The sequence below is a fragment of the Clinocottus analis genome, unplaced genomic scaffold (assembly GCF_023055335.1).
Source record: "Clinocottus analis isolate CAN_PGR_092001 unplaced genomic scaffold, fCliAna1.0.p SCAF_3, whole genome shotgun sequence".
Taxonomy (NCBI): Eukaryota; Metazoa; Chordata; class Actinopteri; order Perciformes; family Cottidae; genus Clinocottus; species Clinocottus analis.
Window position 1 is genome coordinate 11401009 of NW_027176042.1, and position 22848 is coordinate 11423856.

The 22848-nt window shown below is 39.8% G+C and overlaps 2 protein-coding genes across 2 annotated transcripts; both read right to left on the minus strand.

The window, feature by feature from the left end:
- Positions 1-246: 246 nt before the first annotated feature.
- suox (sulfite oxidase) lies at positions 247-10919 on the minus strand. The gene is made up of 5 exons (XM_068594958.1): positions 10785-10919; positions 8469-8539; positions 8210-8381; positions 6088-6360; positions 247-5086 (listed from the first exon to the last, which is right to left on the minus strand). Exons 2-5 carry the CDS (start codon positions 8525-8527, stop codon positions 3866-3868), a joined length of 1725 nt encoding a protein of 574 aa, XP_068451059.1. The 5' UTR covers positions 8528-8539; positions 10785-10919; the 3' UTR covers positions 247-3865.
- Positions 10920-17649: 6730 nt separating this feature from the next.
- Positions 17650-22526, minus strand: mcrs1 (microspherule protein 1). Its single transcript, XM_068594048.1, has 14 exons — positions 22353-22526; positions 21402-21556; positions 21085-21223; positions 20820-20984; positions 20609-20718; positions 20401-20509; positions 19996-20134; positions 19708-19783; positions 19567-19595; positions 19334-19426; positions 19163-19245; positions 18926-19013; positions 18181-18308; positions 17650-18093 (listed from the first exon to the last, which is right to left on the minus strand). The coding sequence occupies exons 2-14, from the start codon at positions 21554-21556 to the stop codon at positions 18007-18009; spliced, it is 1401 nt and encodes a 466-aa protein (XP_068450149.1). The 5' UTR covers positions 22353-22526; the 3' UTR covers positions 17650-18006.
- Between the last annotated feature and the right edge of the window lie 322 nt (positions 22527-22848).

A 22848-nucleotide genomic window follows, 5' to 3' on the forward strand; every position in this document is an offset into this window, starting at 1 on the left:
AACCAAGGCTTTAGTGCACTGGATTGCATTTACCACCAATGTGACACAAATGTCTTTATGTGCTGACCAAAGAGGAATAAAACTACGAGTCAGCTTCATCTGCTTCCTGTCTATGTGTCATTGTTGTGATGAAATCCTTGTTATAGACAGTGAAAATAAATAAATAGAAAGAAGGAACAAGCAAGACGTGGGAGTACAGTATAGGGTTGGGTTTTATTTTTGTGTTTCATGCATCTGACACATAACACAGCAGCATGAGGGTGTTTAAAGCTTGATAACACATGTAATGTCTCATCTGCTACTAAAGAGAGCGGATATTAGTCTTTTTATTTTAGCTGACTTTGCCTTTTGTCATTTCTTCTAAGTATTGGTGAGTAATGCATGGTTACATCCCAGTATGCACACACTCACAGCACGGCTAGGACTCTGAACCAAGACGATACATAAATTATCAGTTGGGGTCGGCTGCAGAACCACATAAGTGTGTTTGATCTATCTGAACAGCAAAGTCCTGCTTCCCGGACTTTTAGTCATTTATGAGTCAAGAGACAGATCAGAACGAAAAGTTCATAACAAACACGATTGGCAAACAACTTCCCCAAAAACCACGGGATACAAGTAAACAAAAGAGTCCCACGTCAGTTATCATGTGTGTAAACCCCCGGTTATATCTGGGTTCATTCAATAAAAAATAACCTCTCTTGCAGTCAAAGAAAACATGTTAAGAAATCATTACAAAATCACACAAAAAAGGATTGTGATCAGAATACAGGATAATTAACTTTAGTTTTGAGCTACTCAGATTACTGTGGATTAGACTAAATATTTTATAATCTTTTTCTAATGCATTGTTTACATCTCCAATCTGATGTCCTGATATGGCACCTCATGATTCACATAAACTTCCTGCCTCCCTTCCTGTTCACCTTCCTGCCAGCTGCAACATCTCTTCCTCTGAGGACTGTCTGCATATCCTGTTTCTTCTGTTACTACATTTAATAAACATACTCAAAAACCTTGAAAACCTTCAGACATATTACAATCAAACCTAAGTTTAAAAAAGTAAATCCTTGAAAGGATGCAAGACGTTGGTGATTACTTTACATGTTTAAGACTTTAGAATAGTCCTCAGCGACAGCATCCTGATGCCGACAGATGCTGGATCCTAGCAGGACCAACTTCAGCTTTTAAAACAACAGAACCACCAACATGTGAAAGTGGCAGCATATTTGTATTTATCTATTTACCACAATGAGAGTGGCTCTTCCCAGAGATCACGGTGAGCAAACACCAGTAAACCAGGAAAGATGACACATTATATATCCTATGTATACTTTATATAAGTTTGGAGCACCTACAGCCTTCTGCAGAACTACAAGCAGAAGTTAGATTGTAGACACAACAGATATTCACACTGTACAATTATATGAAGCTGGAAAGTGTAGATTTACAGTAAATGGTCCGTAGTGTAAAATATTTTATCTGTAGACAATTTCGATTTTCAAAATAGGTCAGTGTGTGCATAGAAATATAATAAACAATAACGAGAGCTAAAGAAGGAAGTGAATGGAAAATGTCAACGCTGCAAAACTGAGCAACACGTAACTGTTATTTTTAGCAAATGTCTTTAAATAAAGTAAATTAAAAAACTTTTTTGTTTTGTTTTTGGCTCTCAGCAGCAATTAACTCTCCAGAAGCCGGTATGAAATTATAACTCTTTGTTTATTATCTTCAAAGATATTGTACATTTCACACAAAACAGTGAAGGGCAACTCAACAAACATACTTATAATTCTTATCTTCTCACATACAAAAATCAATAATTATCAAAGCAAAAGCAGCCAATACACAAATACTGAAGTGTATTTCAGTCTCAGTAAATGTTAAAGTTGTTCTTTCTCAAGTAAATGCTCCTTGTAACTCTCGTAGCCTTGAATTAAATCAACAACTAAATAATCACCTACAAATTAGGTTTTCAAATTACGATGCATGTTATTCATGAAATTACTTCAATCCTTTTAATATTCTGTGTTAGCAGCATTGAGAACAGCGATACAGATTACAAAAATATACATTTTCTTATAAATCAAGACACTGTTACTGACTCACATGTTCACTTAAGACCAAAGTTTAAGTAAATCCTCGTCAGGAGATAAAACGGACACGTCGCGGTCACCAACAGACTTCCACTTTGTTCCACGCAGAGTATTAAGCTCATACGCATATAAAACCCTTCTACAACTTCTGAGTCAAATATATATGTATATATTTTTATAAAACTATTTTTTGTTGCTTTCAATTAAGCCGCTTTTTACATACATTACACTTCTTATTGTAACTCAAAATGGATTCATCACTATTTAGTCAGTGAAGAAGTTGCAAAAAAACGTTAGTGATGTTGGTACCGTCAGAAGATTATTGCTTATTTCTACTCTTTTTGGAAAATACTTGTTATCAAACATTAAGTGTGCTATGCTAACAGACAGACCACAAGCTGCATCGCAGTAGTACAGTAATAGTTTGTATATGCAGTTTGTATTGTTTCACTGTTAAATAGACAATAAATATGTTGGTTTATCTCTATTTATTTATATTTTTGCCTGCTGGGCTAAAAGGCAAAACAATATATCTGTGGTGGCTGTGAATGAGTAGAAGCTCATTACTACTTTTCATGTTAGTGAACTAAGATAGATTTATGTCTTGTGCAAATAATTAAAAAAAAAAGATTGTGTCTTTTAACCATAAATTCACTGATGTTTCCATTGAGCCCACTTGGGATTTTCTCACTTTTGGCCTAATTTTGAACCTGATGAATCAGCTCCATAATTCAGATAATTAAAGATATATTTTTTTATCCACAGGCTTAAAATGGTACATTAAGCACCTATTAAGCCCGTACTAGACTTATATTGACAAATACAAAAATGTAAACTAGTAAACATTAATTATTAATACACACCAAATGAGATTAAATTTACTTTTTACCTCAAAAGTCCTCACTTAAATTGGGGTAGCGGCTATCTAAAATGTATGAAAGCGGTTTTGTTGGGCTTAATAAGGAAGTTCGCCCTCATCTCAAATCTCACAGGCAAACACCCTGCTGTATTTTCTAAAAACAGTATTTTTTTAGCTGAGCTCAGGCGACAGGAGTTTTAGATTCTTTACCTTATTTGAATCTTCACACATGTTCATTTCTTTAATACCAAACATGCACACACAACAAGATCTGAAAAAAGGGACATTTTAAAGATGATCCTGCTTCGAGGAGCGCTGCACCACACCTCTCTCTTGATCTCATGGGGAAGCAAACGCAAACAAAACGGAGATTGAGGTGACGCTTTGCTCTATTAATGCTTTGAGGTGACAAAAAAAGAAAAGAAAAAAAAAGCAGAAGGCTAAATGAGTCTGGAGTTAGTTCATTTTTATTTCTGGCAAAAAGTAGTATGCTTGCTAACGTTAGTCTCAACGGCAAGAATATTTACCGTTGCTCGGCCACACCGTCAACTGCTCAGGCTCGTGTCTCTCATTGGATATTTTGGTTCCACTCGGAAAGTACTGACATTATCATCCAGTTTGAAATCTAAATATAAAAAAAGTTTGACTATATTTGGCGGAACTGATCGGGCTGTGAATGGTTTAAGACTGGATCTGTACAACCCTCACATTATTAGTTAATCTGGGCCGACCAAAGTCCCAGACCTCTTTTGCCCTACGAATGTCCAGAGGGGTGCAACGGGGTTCAAACGGGCTCAAACTCCTGTAGCCTGAGCAAGTCTTGAGTGAAAGATTTAAAACAATGTCTACTCTCTAATGACTCTTTTGGGCATAAACCTTTGGATTTTGAATGTGGTTTAAACCACAGAGTCTATTCCTCGCTCTCATCCTCTCTGATCTTCACGTTCACTCTGTGCCAGGCGTTACTCAGCACACCTCTTAGATTCCAGATGGGAGCCACTGTGTCCGGCTGCATGTTGTAACTGTTATCAACGGCCTTGCAAACGATCTGCAGCTCCTGAGCCTCTGGAGGAAGAGGAGCCGTTATCTCCCACAGCTTCCAGGCCCAGGCTCGTCCCGGTGGAGGCGAAGGTTCAGGCGCCTGTCCCTTCTCGCTGCTCTTCAGTTGGGCCACCTGCCATGTCTTTCCTCCATCCAGAGAAACATCGACACGTACAACCTCTCTGCCCCCGCCGCTCCAGGCGTAACCCTTCACAACCACCTCTTCCAAACTGCGATTAACCACAGCACCGTCTGCTGGCGTGGTGATGGCCGACTGAATAGGCAGCTCTTGGATGGCTGGCGCAGACTTGAAGTCCACTGTGTCCCAGTCCGTCCCGGGGGAGAAGCCCTTGTAGTCGTTCTGCTGCCAGTGGCTGCTGCTTTCGTCGGCACTGACAATGATCTTTCCCAGCCATTTAACATTGCGTGCGCCCACTGTGCCCGGCACCACAACGCGGACAGGGTAGCCGTGGTCAGCAGGGAGATCCGCGCCATTCATTTCATAAGCCAGCAACACATCGCCTTCCTCACTAACTGCCTTGTTCAGAGGAATAGAAGCACCATAGGTAGACCCCGTCACGTCTTTGTCCAGTCCTTCAAACTGAACATGTAGCGCCCACTGGGCCACATCGGGCCCGTATCCAGCAGCCAGCAGCACGTCCCTAAGCCTCGCACCACCCCATGTGGCGTTACTGATGGCCGCAATGCCCCAGTTCAGTCCTTTTACCTGCTTGACCTTATTCATCTCAGAGCGACGGTTACCTGCACACTGCAGCGTGGCAGTGATGGTGTGTTTAGGGAATCGAGTCTTCAACTCTTCTAAAGACAGCGTCAGCACTCCAGGAAGTCCCTCGACCTGCAGCTGGTATGAAGCCGGGTCCACTTGAGGAACTGGCAGGTGGTTTCTTTTGAAGAAGACAGCAGAGGGGGTGATGAAGCTGTCAGAGAGGATTTCAGGAGGCGGCTCAGCATTGAAGGGCTTGAGGTTGTTGATGCGCAGGACGGGGTGACGCTCGGGGTCAGACGAGTAGGGATCCGATGTCTGAATGGCCTTCTGCTTCTTCAGGTCTTCTGTACTCAGCTCACCAACCTTGTATTAACCACAGACACATGTTATATTAGGCCACATGGGACTCAACAAGCTATCACATATTGTCAACGGAGGTTTACTGTCGTCCTAAATTGTCTAAAGTGCAAATCCAAAAAAGACAGACAAATAACTGTGTTTGTTTAAAAAAAACACACCACTAGAAAAAAAGAAGAGGGTTTTTCAGACTGACACGAGTGCCAGTATTTAGCCTGCTGCTGTTTCTTAGTATACAGTATGCAGCAGACCTTTTCATGTGTCTTCAGAGATCAAGTGCAAGACAGACAAAATAAATGGAAAGTTAATTTTCAGATAAATTCTACTGAAAACCCCCACTTTACAGACGCAATAGGTGTCCATTAACCTGTTTCCATTTCTCATGATTTTATATTTTTTCCGATGTGTTGATTTGTATACTAAATATATGCTAAAGGGTGTTATTGCAATGCCTAGTGCTACTGAAATTGCACTCAAAGCAAGTTAAAGTATTAGAGTTAAAGCTGTGACATGGGATACATGGGATCAAGGTTGAATCAAAAACTCAGTGTGTAAACTGTGATGGATGTTTATGACCAACAGTAATTTGACCATTTATTTTTTCCCTCTTGCAGTTCAGTTTCTTCTTCAGTTCCGTCTGATTTTCCAGCCAGACGTTTAACTCAAAGGAACACAGCGTTGCAATGTAAGGCTTCACACTGGGTCTGTTACATTTGTACATTTCAAATGGAGGTCAGTGATGGTTGAAACTTTGACTTCAGGTCAGCAGTATATTTTAAGCTGCAAATGTCTACACAGGCTTACAAACATTGGCTACAGTGTTTGGTGCTTTGAGCCAATTCTTGTCTCAGCTTTGTGTTGAACGCCGTGTTTGATGGAACTTTTTCCACCCAATGAAAATCTGCTGAAACTCAACTTTTTCCTAGGTACTCGGTTGTAAATATTCTACTTCTATTCTTTTTTTTACTGAGATTTAGTTAACTAAACTATAACAAGGATCTGCCCACCTTATACTCTGAGAGCATTTCCAGCACATGTTCCTGGTTGTGTACGGCATACAGCGCCCAGAAGGGTTCAAGGGCTCCACCTGCTGCCAGCAAGATTTTATCCCCACCAGGGTGCATGGCAACAAACTCAGTGATGTCATATACGCCACCTTTGTAAGTGACCCACACGCCATCTTCCAGAGAACGGTGGCTGGTGACCTCTTTCTGGCTGAAGATGGGAAAAGCTGAGGTCTTCTCTATTTTCTGCACTCTAATGGTGTCTTCCTGCTCAGCCTGTGTCCGAGAAGAGAGAGGAGGCATTAGTTTTGTGATCTATCAAAAAGGACATTGAAAAAAGAAAAGTATTGGAAACCAAGAATCCACATTTGAAGAGTATGTTGCAAACACACATTTTGCTTTATGTAACAGTAACACTTTTGTAACTGCAGGCCTTTATGGTGGTAAACTGCTGTAACAGCAGTGTGTGTTCTCATCTTTGCAAATGCTGACGCCACTGGACTGGGAGTGTTGATCCTGCTGTAGGTTTGTTATAAATATTGCTTTAACCCTCTTATCTGAACAGCCGCTGTTCAGGAAACACAGACTGAAAGGCCTGTAGCATTAGACTGATACCACGGATAATAAGTAATAAACTCAGTCATTCAGCCTATACTTAAACTGTGGGTGTGGGAGTGGAGGTGCAGTTTTTTTTTAAATTTGAGGTTGTTTTTTGTTTTTTTTAAATAATCCTTTATCAATCCCACAATAGGGAAATTATTCTCTGCATTTCATGTGTCTGGCTCAAGGACACTTTTACATGCAAACTATGGGGAGAACGGGGATTGAACCCGCTACCTTGTGGTTTCAGGACGAACACTCTTCCCATGAACATGATAACTTTACATGGAACAAAAGTACACAGACATAAAACGTCATTAAGAAATACATAACGAAATGCCTGTACTTTTATGGAACTGTTTGCGTTACGTTGACGGGTTAAGCGACACGGCGATTCTTGGCATTTCGCCAAAAGACTACCTCCATGAGATGTCTGTGAAGTCACACATATCTGCACTCAATTTTATTGCACAGGTTGAATGTTATTTGCATTGTACTAACAAAGGGATTGCACATGTTGTTAGTGTTTGTCTGATGGAGCAATTTGGTTTACTTGAAAGGCATTTCAATTTCCTTTTTTCAATCATTTGAAAAGGCACGGATGGAAGAGTCACAAAAAGGTGGACCATTTTGTTACAGTTTTGTTGGGGCGGTGGGGCCCGAACATTTTCCTTTTCCCCAAAATGGGGTGTGACCGAAAAAGTTTGAGAACCACTGCTATACTCCCATACCAAACCGCTGCATCACGCCTTAATCTTAATTGTGCAGAGGACACACATTGGTCAATCAGTTGGCTTTGTTTGCAATGCAGGAGCAACAGGTTCCTTAACTTCTGACAGAGGCAAATACATGATACAGACATACCACTATACTACCCCTTCTGCTACTGTACTACTAATGCCAATAAAAACACCTTCAAACAGACATTTTGAAGCACCACTGTTAATTATTCACACAATTGTATGGAACAGCTGCACTGCTGCACGGACTGGTTAATGTTTTCTCACAGTTCACCAGAAGCATGATGGCTCTGAGGAAACCCATGTTTGACCTTATACTGATTTTTAAGAAATAAATGTATGTGTCACTTTGGTGCGCAATCAACTCTGCAGTAAAAGTTTGGTATTTATATTTTTAATACATAACAAAAAGAACAAAACATATTGTTTAATTTGCAATGCACAGTTTGGGGAGTAGATGTCATAATCTGTTTGGGAAATCCAAATGTAATGTAATTGAACTGTTTAGCTTGGCAAAATAATGCTTGAATAATTTAGATTGTTGCATATCAGCACATTTACACCATGCTGCTCCTTCAGCTTGATCCTTTTGAAGGAACAGACAAAGCATCTGGCAAATCATATCAAATGCTCATCACAACTTGTCACAATCAAAAGTCATGATTTCATGTTGTTGTTTTGTTGAACAACATTTTTTTTTTTTAATTAATAATTTAACAATTTAGTCTTGGTACAACAAAAGCAAATTAAACATTGAGTGTCTTTACATCGAATCCCCTCCTAACCTTGTGGTGGTGGAGGCCATAAGCCAGTACCGCCCCTGTACCAGCCAGCAGTCCTGCCAGGCCATGTCTCCAGCTGGGACCGTGGGCACGCTGGTTCCATCTCTGGTCTTCACTGCTGCTGCTGCTCCAGAGACGCACTGCGCACGAGGCCACAGCAGGTGTCACTTGACGCCTGTGAAATGAGAACATGTAACTTTTATGCAGATCGAACGGCGAATGTTTTTGAGAACAAATATATGATGAAGTATCATGATAAAACCTTTGAGTGTTGAGAGGGCCAAATCGAGTCAGGCTGTGGCAGCGTCTGAGAAGCAGCATTGCACTGATGTTCTGATAAGAAAAGTTAAAAATGAAACAAACAGAAGCATTTCTAGTAAAAAGTTACTGAAGTTCTACAAAAAACAGTGAAACAAAAGGGTTAGGGTTCAAATTATTTCTATTTTGCCAAGCAGATAACGCAATTCTTTGGAAAGTTAAAAGGAAACATTTTATACTTTTACTGATAATTCAGTTAACCTGCATATAGTAGCATAAGGCAAAGGACACAGTGTATAGCGTATCTATATAATTATTATTTAAGGGGTGGTTATAATTATTTAACTAACCCTTCTGCTAGTTTTTGCGAACTAGCTGCCACCATGTGAAAAGCAGCTTGATTGAGCGTGCTAATGAAGGTGTTTTAATGAAACTATATCTATTCATTCTGTATTGGAAACCATTTATTTGAGTTCGTCGTTCATTTTAGCCTCAAGTTCAATTACTTAATAATCGTCCAGTATTTCACAAGAAAAGAGTAAATTAATATTATTTGTGTCCCGGTCAGATTACTGCACACAACTGTTGCAGCCTTCAGCAGCTTAATATGCTTGGATTGATTACTGAACACAGGCTGTTTCACTGCTGCGCTGGAACACAGTGTGTGAAAACATGGGGTTAGAACTGCTCAAAACAAACACGGTGTTGTGTGCAAGATTCTTTGCTTGACGAGAAAGTACAGTCTGATATCAATTATTTTTTCTGCATAGATCACTAAAACAGTCTCTGTCGTTACGGCATACATATGGTCTTGTTCAAATGACCAACTGAACCTTTACACAAGGGTTTAAACAACTCCTACAGAACTGACCAACCAGCAGTTACTTTAACCTTTAAAAGGAGCCAACCAGCTCAGGGGGAGTGAACAGAGAAGAAGAGGACTGAGCTTCAGCTCACCTTTCTCCAACCACAATAAATGTAAGCGTGAAGTAACTCCAAAAGAAACAACAAAGACAACAAAGTTTCAATTTGTCACACATACAACAAAAAAATTAAGTAACATATTTATAATTCGTGGACTTTGTCTTCTTCTGTTATCAATACCGTGGCACTTTGACGATAAAGAAATCAAGGAACAGGATGGCACATCTTTTAACGCTTTCGAAAACATCTTTGGGTAGGGCTGTTTTACCAGGAAAGATTTATGAATGACTAACTGAAAGAGCATTTGACCTTTATCACCCTTGGAGAAGTTGAAACTTTCACTGAAAAATAAAACAAGTAAACAATTGTTAAAAAGTAATTTTAAGCTTTGAACAAAAAAAGCATAACTTCACACACACTGGCAGACAGGTGATGTGCTGCATTATTAATCATTTACACCAATCCTTTCACTGTTAGCATTGAGATTACGGGTTATCTCCAACGAGATTCCACTGAGACAGCACGCCTGGTGGAGTTATCTCCTAATGTTAAGATAGGGGCTCACTAAAGTTTAGTAGGACGATTCCGCTAAACAGACCGGAACCAAAACAACGAGGACATAATTCACATTTTGGTAAAAAGTCAGAGTAAAAGAAAGTTACATTTGAGGCTTTTTAGGGTGTGAAGAAATTGAAGTCACAGGACATTTAACATGAAACATTCTTTCCTACAACATTTACTTTGCCTTCGTTAATTTTACACCAGAAATGTAAAATAATAACCATTTCTTATAACGTTAACACCTTTATTCCCGGATATGCAACCAGTACATCCTCTCCTAAACTGGGAGATTACCTGACATGTTAATGTATTTCTGACGAACGTGAAGTACGTTAAAGTTACTCTTCTTCCTCGCAGCAAGAGAGAACATCTGCTCACCATGTAAATAATTGTAGCTGCAAATCAACAACCTATGTCGTGACCACAGTTAGCGGCGAGCCCAACTGTGGTCACGTTCAGCCCCGTAGATCACAATGAATCCTGAATATCAGTTTTCTGCGATGACAACTTCCCAGCGAGGGCAGCGCAGAGGTGAACGCCATGAAGAGTGAAGTCATGTTGACCATCTTAAATAGCTGAACTAACGACATAATAACGAAAGAGAATATGGATATGTATTAGCTAGCACCGTTAAACCAGCGTTTCATTACCACCATCCTCACGGCTAAGTTAGCTAACAGAGTTAGCAGGCTGGTCACAGGCAGACAGGCAGACAGGCAGACATACTGACAGACAGACTTCTACAACTCATTCAGAAAGGTTCCCAAACAGAGGAACCGTTCACGTTAGTTTCTGTTCGTTCAAATAAACAAAACCAGCAGCTACAACAACTCACTTGTGTTGTGTCAGTCTGCTCGGATGCTCTCCACGCGTCACCACCGCAGCTCTGCAACGTTGACCGACACTGCGCGAGAGGCGTTCAAGGCAATTCGTCATGTGGCGACCGACCGACCGAGCGTGTCCAGTGGCAACCCAACGGTCGACTGAACTGACGATGCAACTATGTACCGTCAACGACAGTGGAATCATTTAAATTTTGTTTTTAAATCAATAAAATCGGGGTTCTATAAATATTTAGTGGCAATGTATTGCTCTCTTTAGTAATTGTTGCCGTGTAATAAACAGCGAGTTAAATCCTATATATATATATATATATATATATATATATATATATATATATATATATATATATATATATATATATATATATATATATATACTGTGCATCATCACTTATATGATGAGTAATGCTTTTATGAATAATTCATTTGTTTATGGATGGGCACTTGTTACTGAAAATCTATCCAACAAATCACTCCCAACTTTCGAAAAAGGGTTGATTGTTTGATTTTATTTATGCGGAAATATGCATCAATCCATAAAGAACAAGACCTCACGCCACAAAAGCAGCTTCTTCCCATCTGTAGTAAATAAATCCCAGGACTCTCTGACACTTGCATCCCTAGGAGGATTTGTCACTGTTAGACTGTCTTGCAGATCTTTTTAAAATGTATAATACACTTGTTTTAAGGTACACTCGTGTGTTTTTCTCATTAAACAAACCCTGAATGCACTTTACATGCAGCGGGGTAGTGCACTGAATAAAACTCACTTGGTAGCACATAAGGGAATATTTAGTGTAAACACAACACTCACACACTTAAGGGCTTGCATGACTGACAGACAAAGCAAATCAGACAACAACCTGATGATACTAGACACACCATTAAATACACTCACTTGTTTTCAGTCTGTTGGCAAGGGGTGGTGGATTTCTGCTTCTTCATGCCTTCTGAAATGAAACAAAGTGACAAGGTGGAAGAAGCTGTACTGGTTGTTTTATATCATCGAAAGAAACATGTTTCCTCTTTTGTATTTTTTTGCAGTAGAAGCTTGGTAGTCTTGTGAGATAGCTCCCCTTATCAGCTCCCGAGACTATAAGGAACTCTATATCAATAGACCTAATTGTTCCAGTCAACAGCAGGTTGGCCTTCACACAGCAGTTATAAATTCGGTAGCGTGTCTCCCTTATCAAAGAGAAAGTCTTTATCAGGAAAGGTTTTGTTCCGGTCAACGACAGGTGTAGGCCTCCAAAGAGCTGTGTGTGCGTGTGTGTGTGTGTGCGTGTGCGTGTGTGTCTTGCAGGCAGAAGCAGAAATCCTAACACTTTATGTCAGTGGAAATAGAATGCATAATTATTTCATGGGGTCTTTCTCTACTTCCGAGAAAGTACACAAATAGTCACATGGCAGCTATTTAGCGATTTACACCCGGCCAAGTTACAGTTTTTGTCGATTGCTAAACGACAGTGGGCACAACTGGAGTCACATGTGCAAAACTCTAACTACAGTCTGCACAGCAGCAGTCACCTGAGCTAAACAGTTCACATCGCCTGCAAAACTCATTCCAAGCAACACAACTCTGTGTGTGTGTGTGTGTGTGTGTGTGTGTGTGTGTGTGTGTGTGTGTGTGTGTGTGTGTGTGTGTGTGTGTGTGTGTGCGTGTGTGTTCACTAACAAGTCTAAAACAAGACACCTGCTTAGCCTTCCAGCTGAAATTGCAATCAGCAGTGTTTGAAAGGCACAAGGCTGAAACCTTTTTCGTTTTAAATGTGTGGTTCACAGTTTTGACAGCAGTGTGTTAGCATTTGAACAAAGTGCTGTAAATCCACAGTGTTGTGCAGGTTGTGGTTAAAGTCATGGGATAAGTGTGTAGGGTTTTGAAAACTGTGTTCAAGCAATGAAAAACCAACTAGAGTTTGGGCCCCATGAACTGCTGCTGTGTAGACTGTAGTCAGAGTTTTGCACATGTGACTTCAGTTGTGCCCACCGTCGTTTAGCAATCGGAAATGTGCAACTTAATTTAGCAATAGTTAGCAAGCCGAGAGCAAATAGCATTGATAGCTTCTGACACCTGTGTGATAATAGTGTCTGCCTTATTTATTAAGAAAAATACTAATGCATATTGTGATAACTATGTTAGATATAACTATAATATACATTTACAGTTCACTCTTCACTCTATATATATCTATATAGGTGAAGGAGCTGCCCACATATAAAGATGTAGACTTCAAGAATAACATGCAAAAAGTTTATATAAGCGACGATGAGAAGGAAAAGATCGTGGATAAGCTGATGGTGGAAGAAAAAAATGATTCACGCTTAATCATTCACTGTTTCACTGTTATATTCAGACTTCTCATCTTACTGTCTCTGTTTAATCTGACACACAAACTCAGCATGTCTCCTAATAGCAGTGAGACTGGGGAATCTGTATGTTATCTGAAAGAACATGCAGTTCCTTTGTTATCATATGACCATTTCTTGCAAACCGCTCTATGGGACGAGGGGAAAGGTTCACGGTTAGGCCGAAGACGTCATGAGGGTTTCTGTTAGTGGGTCATGATGAGTATTTAAGAGGTGGTTCTTTGAGAGATCTTTGAGCAGTCTTGGATATGCAATTTGTCTATCATGTTGTACTTCTGACTCTGCTCCTTCCTTGCAACGAATAAATGTTCCTGTTTTAATGATTTTACTCCGAGGGGTCGAGTGAATTTTTCTAACAGCTGAACAAAGATATTGAGGTAAAACAACTCTGTTGAAGAAGCATTCGAGTGTTGTTTTCTTTGACATCATTTATGCATGTGTACATGTCCTCTTACTGCAGTTTCTAGTACGTATGAGGATCATGGAATACAGCCTGCTGCTTGGCATCCATGATGTTGAGCGGGCTGAGAGGGAGGAGGAATAAAAATGCTATTCAGAGCGCTGTAGGTGAGTCCTGCCAGAGGCCTCTGCTGAATTTAAGTAGGTTATAGTGGCCCTTTGCTGTCTTACAGCTAAACCTCTCTCATGCTGGGATGCAGCAGATAAAATCATATGTTCATATCACTCACCAAATTCTGTGAATCACTCCCATGTAGGTGCACCCCAGAGGGAGGTGTATTTTATGGGTCTGATTGACGTGCTGACACAGTACGACACCAAGAAGAAAGCTGCTCATGCTGCCAAGGCCGTCAAACACGGGGTGAGAAACCAGCGGGCTTTAAAGTGATCGGTTGGCATACGCGTCTTTACATCTCTACCCTGGAAAGTGTAAAGGGTTACTTTCTTTTTACATTCAGTCATCTCTAATCGACTGTGTGTGTGTGTGTGTGTGTGTGTGTGTGTGTGTGTGTGTGTCTGCTCGTGTGTGTTACTGTGTTGTTGTCACAACTGTGTGACAACAGATCAAGGTGGCCAAAAGGTTCTCTGCTTAGAGGGCAATGAAATTGATTTTGGAAGAGAGAAGCTTTTGATGATGACGTAGAAGAAGTTCCTCAGCCTCTATGTTAGTATCAAAGCTGCAGCTGTAGGAATCCCCTTGAACATTGGAAAACTACAATCCAGATTTCCATCCTGTGGCTGTTCCTCATCCTACGTCACAAGGGTGGGGATAATGTCTTCTATGTCTGACATCTTTATGGTGGCTGTTTCCACCTTAAGAGTCCTGCTGGCATTTAGTCTTGATCCAGCATGAGATTCAGCCACGTTTTGGCAAAGTGCATTTTATAAAAAATACTCCTGAGTTTGCCTCTTTTAGTTTTCTCGGCTGTGTCCTCCAATCCTGCACGTCCTAAATCATTTTCCAACAACCATTTTCTTCAGGAGGCTGTCAGATTTATAACATCCTAAGAATCTGCCTTTGCGTCGCCAGGGAGCGGAAGTCTGTTGTAAACGTTTCAGTGTCTGAAAACGCTTCAGTCTCTGAGGTTTCTGGCTCCTCTGTCACCATGTCGGAGGTCGTGGGTATAAATCATCGAGGACAAGTAATCCACTTCAGCAATATGTTATTGAAGATAAATTTGTGTTTCCTCCTTTTTTGTTGTTGTGGGGATTTAAATATGAAAGTATAAGTTTTTATAAACCATTGTAAATGAACGGTAACCTTCTGGTACATAAAGAATTATCGTGAGACCCAATCATTCTGCTATCACATAATGAAACCCAATATAGATAACACGGTTAAAATAAATTACTGGCATCTCTGCTGCCAGTATTTTATTGTGAAATTGTTTATGATGTCGCATTAATTGGTTTGTAAAAGATTGCAACATGAAATAAAAGTGAGATACATTTTTTATTGTTATTAAATAATAGAATTATTATTATTTGATATATATATATTATTATTTGGTCTCCTTACTACGTAACTTAAGTAAACCTCCGTTAATTCTCTGTTTCCGGTCCAGTTAACGTTAGCTCTCCTGTTGATTTAAACACAGATGTGTTGCTCACAATGTAACATTATCAAAGATTGGACACTAGAAAAACATAACGTTAAATAGCAATGTCCAGACTGCATATTTTTCACTTATGAAATTAATTTAAATAACAAAAGACAGATACAAATGTTTTTGAACTATTAGTATTATATCTGATTAAGTATGTGCTGAGCTAAAATTACTTTAAGATCCAAGAGCTTAACATTGTGAAGTAATTTACCTAGCCAACATATAAGCTATTGAATTTTTATTGTATTTTTTATGCCTTGATCTCAGGGTTCTGACCTCAGGGTTCTATGCTCTGATCTCAGGGTTCTATGCTCTGATCTGAGGGTTCTATGCTCTGATCTGAGGGTTCTATGCTCTGACCTGAGGGTTCTATGCTCTGATCTGAGGGTTCTATGCTCTGACCTCAGGGTTCTATGCTCTGACCTCAGGGTTCTTTGCTCTGATCTGAGGGTTCTATGCTCTGACCTCAGGGTTCTTTGCTCTGATCTGAGGGTTCTATGCTCTGATCTGAGGGTTCTATGCTCTGACCTCAGGGTTCTTTGCTCTGATCTGAGGGTTCTATGCTCTGACCTCAGGGTTCTTTGCTCTGATCTGAGGGTTCTATGCTCTGACCTCAGGGTTCTATGCTCTGATCTGAGGGTTCTATGCTCTGACCTCAGGGTTCTTTGCTCTGATCTGAGGGTTCTATGCTCTGACCTCAGGGTTCTTTGCTCTGATTTCAGTCAAAACATAACCTGTGGCACATATTGAGTTAGGATGGAGTTGCTATAGCAACAGATTCCCTTGACTGCACCGTCTGTGTTTTGACGATAATATTTACAACATCCCTGGTAGAGTTTTTACACGTTATCCAGGTCATTTCTGTGGGTGTTTGGATTATCCAGTGTCTTTTGTCGCCTGTGGAACCTTCATGTCTGAATTTTGTGAAATGGAGCCTCATTCCCATTTCAACCTTTTACACATAAAACACTTCCTTAAGCTCCCAGTTAAGGGCCACATCTGTCAAGCATGTCCACATGTAAAGATCAGGCCATTCAGGTTTTACACACACCTTACATACATATTTGTTTTAGAAAAAATGGTATGCTGTTGGGTGCGACCTACTAATGTGTTATGGCTGTAAACGTCACAGGGCCTGGCCCCACCCACCTTGAGCCACCAAAAAAAAAAAAGAAAATGTATAAAGATATTAATAAAAATGCTATTCAGAACATTGTAGGTGAGTCCTGCCAACTGAGAGGCCTCTGGTGAATTTAAGTAGGTTATAGTGGCCCTTTGCTGTCTTACAGCTAAACCTCTCTCGTGCTGGGATGCAGCAGATAAAATCATATGTTAATATCACTCACCAAATTCTGTGAATCACTCCCATGTAGGTGCACCCCAGAGGGAGGTGTATTTTATGGGTCTGATTGACGTGCTGACACAGTACGACACCAAGAAGAAAGCTGCTCATGCTGCCAAGGCCGTCAAACACGGGGTGAGAAACCAGCGGGCTTTAAAGTGATCGGTCTCTACCCTGGAAAGTGTAAAGGGTTGCTATTAAAGATATTATTAAAAGATTGATTATAAAAATAAGTTGTCAATATTTATGTTTTTGAGCTATGAAATATACCCGGTAATATTTGTAAAACTACTGTAGACGTGTCCGGTCACTTACACTTTGTGAGCATACTGGGCTCGTTAGCACCACCTGGTGGCAAAGTGTACAAAATCATCACTGGAACCAAAATAAATCATCTACTATCTAGAGCATAATATCTATTCTTCTAACAATTCATGTTTATCTTAATTTCAATGATACATTTAATTTAACGTATTAACTTGTGTTGGTTTAGGTCACTGGTTTAGGTTCAGGGCACTTTGTAAAGCTGGTTTAAAAAAAAAAAAAAGAGTGCAATAAAAGGTTTTACTGCAAACTTTTCCTAAAAGTACCACATCCCTGTCATACGCAACGGAGACTTCTGAACGTTTAAGTATTCAACACTTAACAACTAAAGAATTAGAGGAAATATATAATTGTGCAGGTTTTCCTCCATTCCCAGCTTCCGATCTAATCGCAGCTCGTCTGTATGTAGGCTGGTTTAAAAGTCTCAAAAATAATTTAAACTTCAATCACTGTTGGTTCATATCACGTGCAAGTCATCCAGGATTTGAACTACGTTGGAAGTTGCACCCGCAGGTGCTCAAGTGTGCGAGGCACATTGCTCGTATTTGCTTACCCGTTACTTTATGATTTCTAACCAACCATTTTGGAAAGTCTCTCTCTCTCCTCTCCATGCATGCAAATGACTGTATTTAATAATTTCTGCTTTAACACCTTGTCTACAGCTAGAGAGATAACAAATGCACGATGTGATGTGGCTCACAGTAGTTTTTTGTTTGGACGTGACATATAATGTTTCCACAGTAGATTGGAAACAGAACGTTGTGTATACAAGTTTAATATTTTGAAAAAGTTTTACTACAGAATTTAAATACAATATTCTGAAAAATTGGCAGAGAAAAAAACAAACCAAGGCTCTACCATGAAAGTGTCTACATTACAACATGGAAACGGTCCAAACAACAAGTAACACCTGTTACTACCTTGCTCCAGGATTTAGCTGTAGTCTGTTTAAAATTCACATTTGAGGTTAACATGGCCGCTGCTGTTGTGATTTGCGGTAGCTCTACTGCACTTCATGAGAAACGGTTAACCACTGTTGAACGAAGAGGAACCGACTGGACCGGTTGGGCTGCCAGTGCATCCTGTATGTTCACTTCTCTGCTTGATGTCTGAACTTCACTGTGGCGTCATCTTGGCTGCTTCAGCTTTAATAAGTGAGATGAGTTCCAGGTTAATGAGAAACACAAAGCGAAGACCTGCAATCTGAAAAGACAGATACAGTGTGTTAGAGCCATGTGTCACTCAGGAGCACAACTCAAATCTATTTAATATTTGACAGCCTCCACACACCTCCACCACCGAGTTGTTGTTGAGTTTCCACTTGTTTCCCGACAAGACCGGTCTGCCGTCTATGTAAATGGGTCGTCTGCCCTCATTGGCAATGAAGAAGTCTCCGTTATTCTTCAGTTTAATAATTCCTGTAGACATCAATATGATTTAATGAAGGATAGAAGATTTTGTTTAAAAAAAAAAAAACATGACAATGATTGACTGATAATTGGTAGTAGCTATTGGTAGTAGTTCTTTCCTTTTTCTCCAAGTGATTTTTTTTTATGAGTTTCTCCTGATCTGAGGGTACCGGACCAGATGATGTCTTATGTGTACAGATTGTAAAGCACTCTGAGGCAATTAGTAATTTGTGATTTTGGGCAATACAAAATAAACTAATTTGAAAAGAAATCAAGAAAAGAAATACACTGGAATAAAATCAATTGTTGCTTCAAAACTATTAAAATGACCTGACCTTATGAACTCCTTGAGACATAAAGGTTTTGCAGGGTAAATGCTGCATGTATGTAACATGAAACAAAGCACAATCAATGTACATTCCACCTCAACTAGAAGCTGTTAATATTTAACCAAGTTCCTGGAGGCTATTATACCTACACCAGGGCCAAAATCTAATCTAGACCGTGGTTTCACTGGTTTAAAAAAATTAAAATTAAAATTCAGTGGAGATGAGCTTTATTTTATGTATCTGTAGCATTATTGACGCAATATGAAGTAAAACCTGACAGCGTACGAGTTTATTCACCTTGTTTTCTTGATATTTTCCAGGCAGGTCCCTCTAGCGACAGATCTACATCTATCGGTTTGTCCTTGGTCGCCCTGCCCAACGTAATCTTTGTGAACACAAATATAAAATGAATTAGCATCAAAGTAAAAAACACAAAACACAGTCACAGTGAAAATTCCTCTAATTGTTTCCTTTTCACAGACATAATACTCCTCAACGCTCCCCTGTAACAAGTGTTTCTGAAAAACTTCTTACCTCTCGCGATCTCATGAGGTAGCGTACCATTCTTCCTCGTAACGCCGCCAGTGTCTGGTTGTCAAAATCAGGCATGCTCATCCCTAGTGACACAAACAAACAATTTAGTTGCACTATAAAAAAAACTATAAAAGCCATCTGCTTGTGCCTAGTGAATGAAAGTTTACAAACCCGTAATACTGTCCACAAGGACCTGCCAACGGGGCAACTCCTGCTCCAATTGTCTGATCTCTTTTTTTTGATGACGATCGGAAATCATCAGCTCTGAATGTAAAGATGAAGATAAATCAGATGTAAAAACTTTTTGTAAAAAAAACAAAACACATATGATTAATGAAAGATTTCCTGTATGCAGTGCAAGAGGAGTTGTATTCAACTTGTGTCTTGATAATCTAATTTCTTACCATGTTCTAACACCTCATCTCTACTCTCCCTGTAAAAAAAAAAAAAAAAAGAAATTGTGATTGAAATTTGTGGACATATTAAATAAGTATGTGATGAAATATGTTTCTGTTGCTGATAAAGTAACATTAAGACTGCCTTACTTTAACTTTACATCATCAACCATCTGCTCAGCATCAGAGAAGTTGAGAACTTGGTCACCTTTCGGGAGAGGCTGGACTGCAACACACAATCAAAGTCAAGAAGACTATTACAAACAGAACTTAAACTCACCTGTTTATTTAGGAAAACCACCCCAGAGTTTGGCTCATGATTTGATTCATAATTCAATGTGTTTAGAAGTACAAAAAGGGACTTTTTTGCAATTTGGTCAAGTAACACAAAATAACGTCCTCAATGCTTTGTATAAATATGTGGGCACCTCAACGTACCGCTCTGATCATCCAGTAGGTAGTACTGCTTCAGCAACTGCCAGTGTACCAGCAGGCTCTTGGGGGTGCGAGATGGGTGAAAGACACCGGGGTGTTTGCTCAAAAGCTCCTGGAACCCATCCAGCTTGGGCTGACTAGTCTGTTAAATGACAAATGTAATACAAAATAGCGTATAATATTACATTTTATTCATATAGCGCTTTTCAAAAGTCTCAAAGTCGTATGAATGCAGTGGTCAAATGTGAACATTTAAAAACACTGTTATATGCAATGAGCTGGACACAAAGAAGCTTTTCAAAATACAATAAATTCTTAACCATAACGTAAAGGTGATTAACTTGTTTGATATTGTAAGTTTATTTTACTACAACAGTAAAATGCTCCTAAAGTACAAGTTTCACTTACTGAACCAATCTTAGCTAGCAGTCCCTCCTCTGCCTGACTAAAAAGAGCTTTGCTTTGGATTGCTGCAATGGCCTCTGGGTGAAGCTGACGCATGGCCTGCCATGCCAGCCTAAAAAGAGAGAACACAGAGAGAATTTAATTTTGTACCTAATATAGATACTTTGGAAGGGGAGGGAGTAAAGCTGCCGCCGGGTAAGTCTCTACTCACTTCGAGATGACAGGATCGTAGAGAAGAGCGTACCATCGCTCTTTAATTTCCCGCAACGTGAAACGACAGCTAAACTTTACCCCCAAATGAACAGAGGTCAGGTCTGTGGTCTAGAGACAAATACAGACACATTAGATCACAAACTAGTTACATTCATTAGTAAACAGCATCAATCCTTTCAGACAACAGCTATAACATGTATATGACTCACCTGCAACACTGCATTTATAAGTAGAAGGTCATCAGTGGGTTTCCATCTTCCCAAGTCTTTAGTAATATGTAGAGGCTGCTTGCTTTTCTTTACTCTTTTAGTGATGGGTGCAGGGTTAACTACCATTGTGAGAGGGAGTGTGAGAGCCATTCCTGATTTTGTCACCTGACAAGAGGCACAAAAAAATATCCGTCAAACATCTTTAACTTAATCTTCTTTACCATGAAGTCCTCCAAGAACGTGTGGGCTTTAAGGTCTTATATACCTTTTTTTTCTCGCTAGATGAAGGTTCACTCCCTGAACAGCGGACAGGCTCTATGACAGGAGGGCCTTTGACTCTACTGGATGACTTCACGAGACTGCTCTCCACCAATTCATCGTCAAACTTCTTCCTCTTTATTGATCTACGGACATAATTGTATTAAAAAAAGTACAAACAATCATTCTTTAAACATCCGCACCACAGAAAAACAACATAATGGAGCAGCAATAAACAACAGATCAATGTTTTTCAATACAAAATACATTGATAATACTAATATATAGCTGGAATAATTAAATATACGATAGTATATCTCTAACCTGGATGAACTTCTGCGTTTGGGAACACTAATGCCAAATGCTTGTGTTGCTGTCCTTTTTACATCTTTTACCCCAAGCGACTCTTCGTCCTCCGACCGACTCTGAGCACCAGCACCTGCCATCGCTGCACCAACCACTGGGTCCCCAGCTTGCATCTGTTCAGTCGTAACATGAAACACGTCAGGAAATCATCCAGACATTTCTCAGGACAGAGTAGCAGGATTCAAGACATGGTTGGAAAATACATCTTTTCAATGGCTCACGATATAAGCCTTTCACTTGGCGCCACAGACTTTGCAGTGTCGATGGAGCATAAGCTTTAGTTTATTCTGATTATACCGTTATTGCAATCTATCGGTAGTTTGTTCTTTTTGGAAAGTGCAGCTAGCTGTATAAATTGGGTTAATTGTGAGGTGAGCAATTCCTCTGTGAAATACAGAAGGAAGTAAACATCTTAACAACATTGAATGAAAGCGTGATAATCTTTACATTGGCTCAATTGGAAACATAACCTCAAAGTTATACCTAGACAGACATATTTACTCCTAAAATGAAGCTAATGTATTCACAATGTTACTCCACCACTGAGAGAGACCCATCATAAAATATATGTGTTTTGTGTTGATGGGAGTGAGAATGGACTCGCTAAACAACTCAGCTAACGCTAGCTAAGCCTTTGTTTACATGTACTGTTAGCCGCGCTACCTCTGCTTCTGCCTTCTGGGTGGACTATCTTATATGAAAATACAACCAGCGACGGGCACGACAGCTTTCCCAGACCAGGCAGCACCATAGTCTGCTGGGTTAACTAAACCAGTTTGATACGAATAACAAGCATTTATATTGGCTAACTAGCGTTAGCTTAGCCAACACAACGTCCTTACGACAGCTAGCGTGAATGAATTAACAAGTTCACAAAACTGGCGTTAGCTACGCTGTTTTGCGACTCACCTTTCCTCGTTATTGTCCTTTGTTAGGGTATCTACTCAGTTAACTGACGTCTGTATAGTCTGTTTATGCCTATTAAAAGCACCTCTGTAGCTAGCTACATGGCTAACTGGCTACATACATTTGGCGTATGCTTGTTAGCATTAACTGCTCTGCTCGTCTGTTTTCTTCCTGCCGTTTATCCGGTTTGGCAGCTTTACTTTCATTAGCGCCCCCATCTGGACAGGAGTGATATTGAGTACACGTTTATGCGTCGGGCACTACAAATATACAGTATGTGCATGTGCATTAGTAATGTGTATATTCTTTACAAAATATTTTTTGTAATTTAAAATAAATAAAAAAATATTATTTATATTTACTTGTGTTCAGCGCCGCGTGGTGCTTTTAGACCAATTTTGTTCTGGAAGTATGTGATGCAAATGTAAATCAACTTTTAAATGTCTTGGAATTTAGTCTCTACTCCAACCGCCCATCTCTACAACACACACACACACAC

Bases quoted from the DNA above. Each gene is read 5' to 3' on its own strand.
- mcrs1 (XM_068594048.1), bottom strand. From the start codon at position 21,556: ATGCAAGCTGGGGACCCAGTGGTTGGTGCAGCGATGGCAGGTGCTGGT. The intron at 19,596-19,707 runs GTAAGGCAGTCT...TTTTTTTTACAG, and splicing joins GTTGATGATGTAAAGTTAAA to GGAGAGTAGAGATGAGGTGT. The intron at 19,427-19,566 runs GTAAGAAATTAG...CTTTACATTCAG, and splicing joins AGATGAGGTGTTAGAACATG to AGCTGATGATTTCCGATCGT.
- suox (XM_068594958.1), bottom strand. From the start codon at position 8,527: ATGCTGCTTCTCAGACGCTGCCACAGCCTGACTCGATTTGGCCCTCTC. The intron at 8,382-8,468 runs GTTTTATCATGA...CTCATTTCACAG, and splicing joins GGCCCTCTCAACACTCAAAG to GCGTCAAGTGACACCTGCTG. The intron at 5,087-6,087 runs GTGGGCAGATCC...GGTTAATACAAG, and splicing joins AAATGCTCTCAGAGTATAAG to GTTGGTGAGCTGAGTACAGA.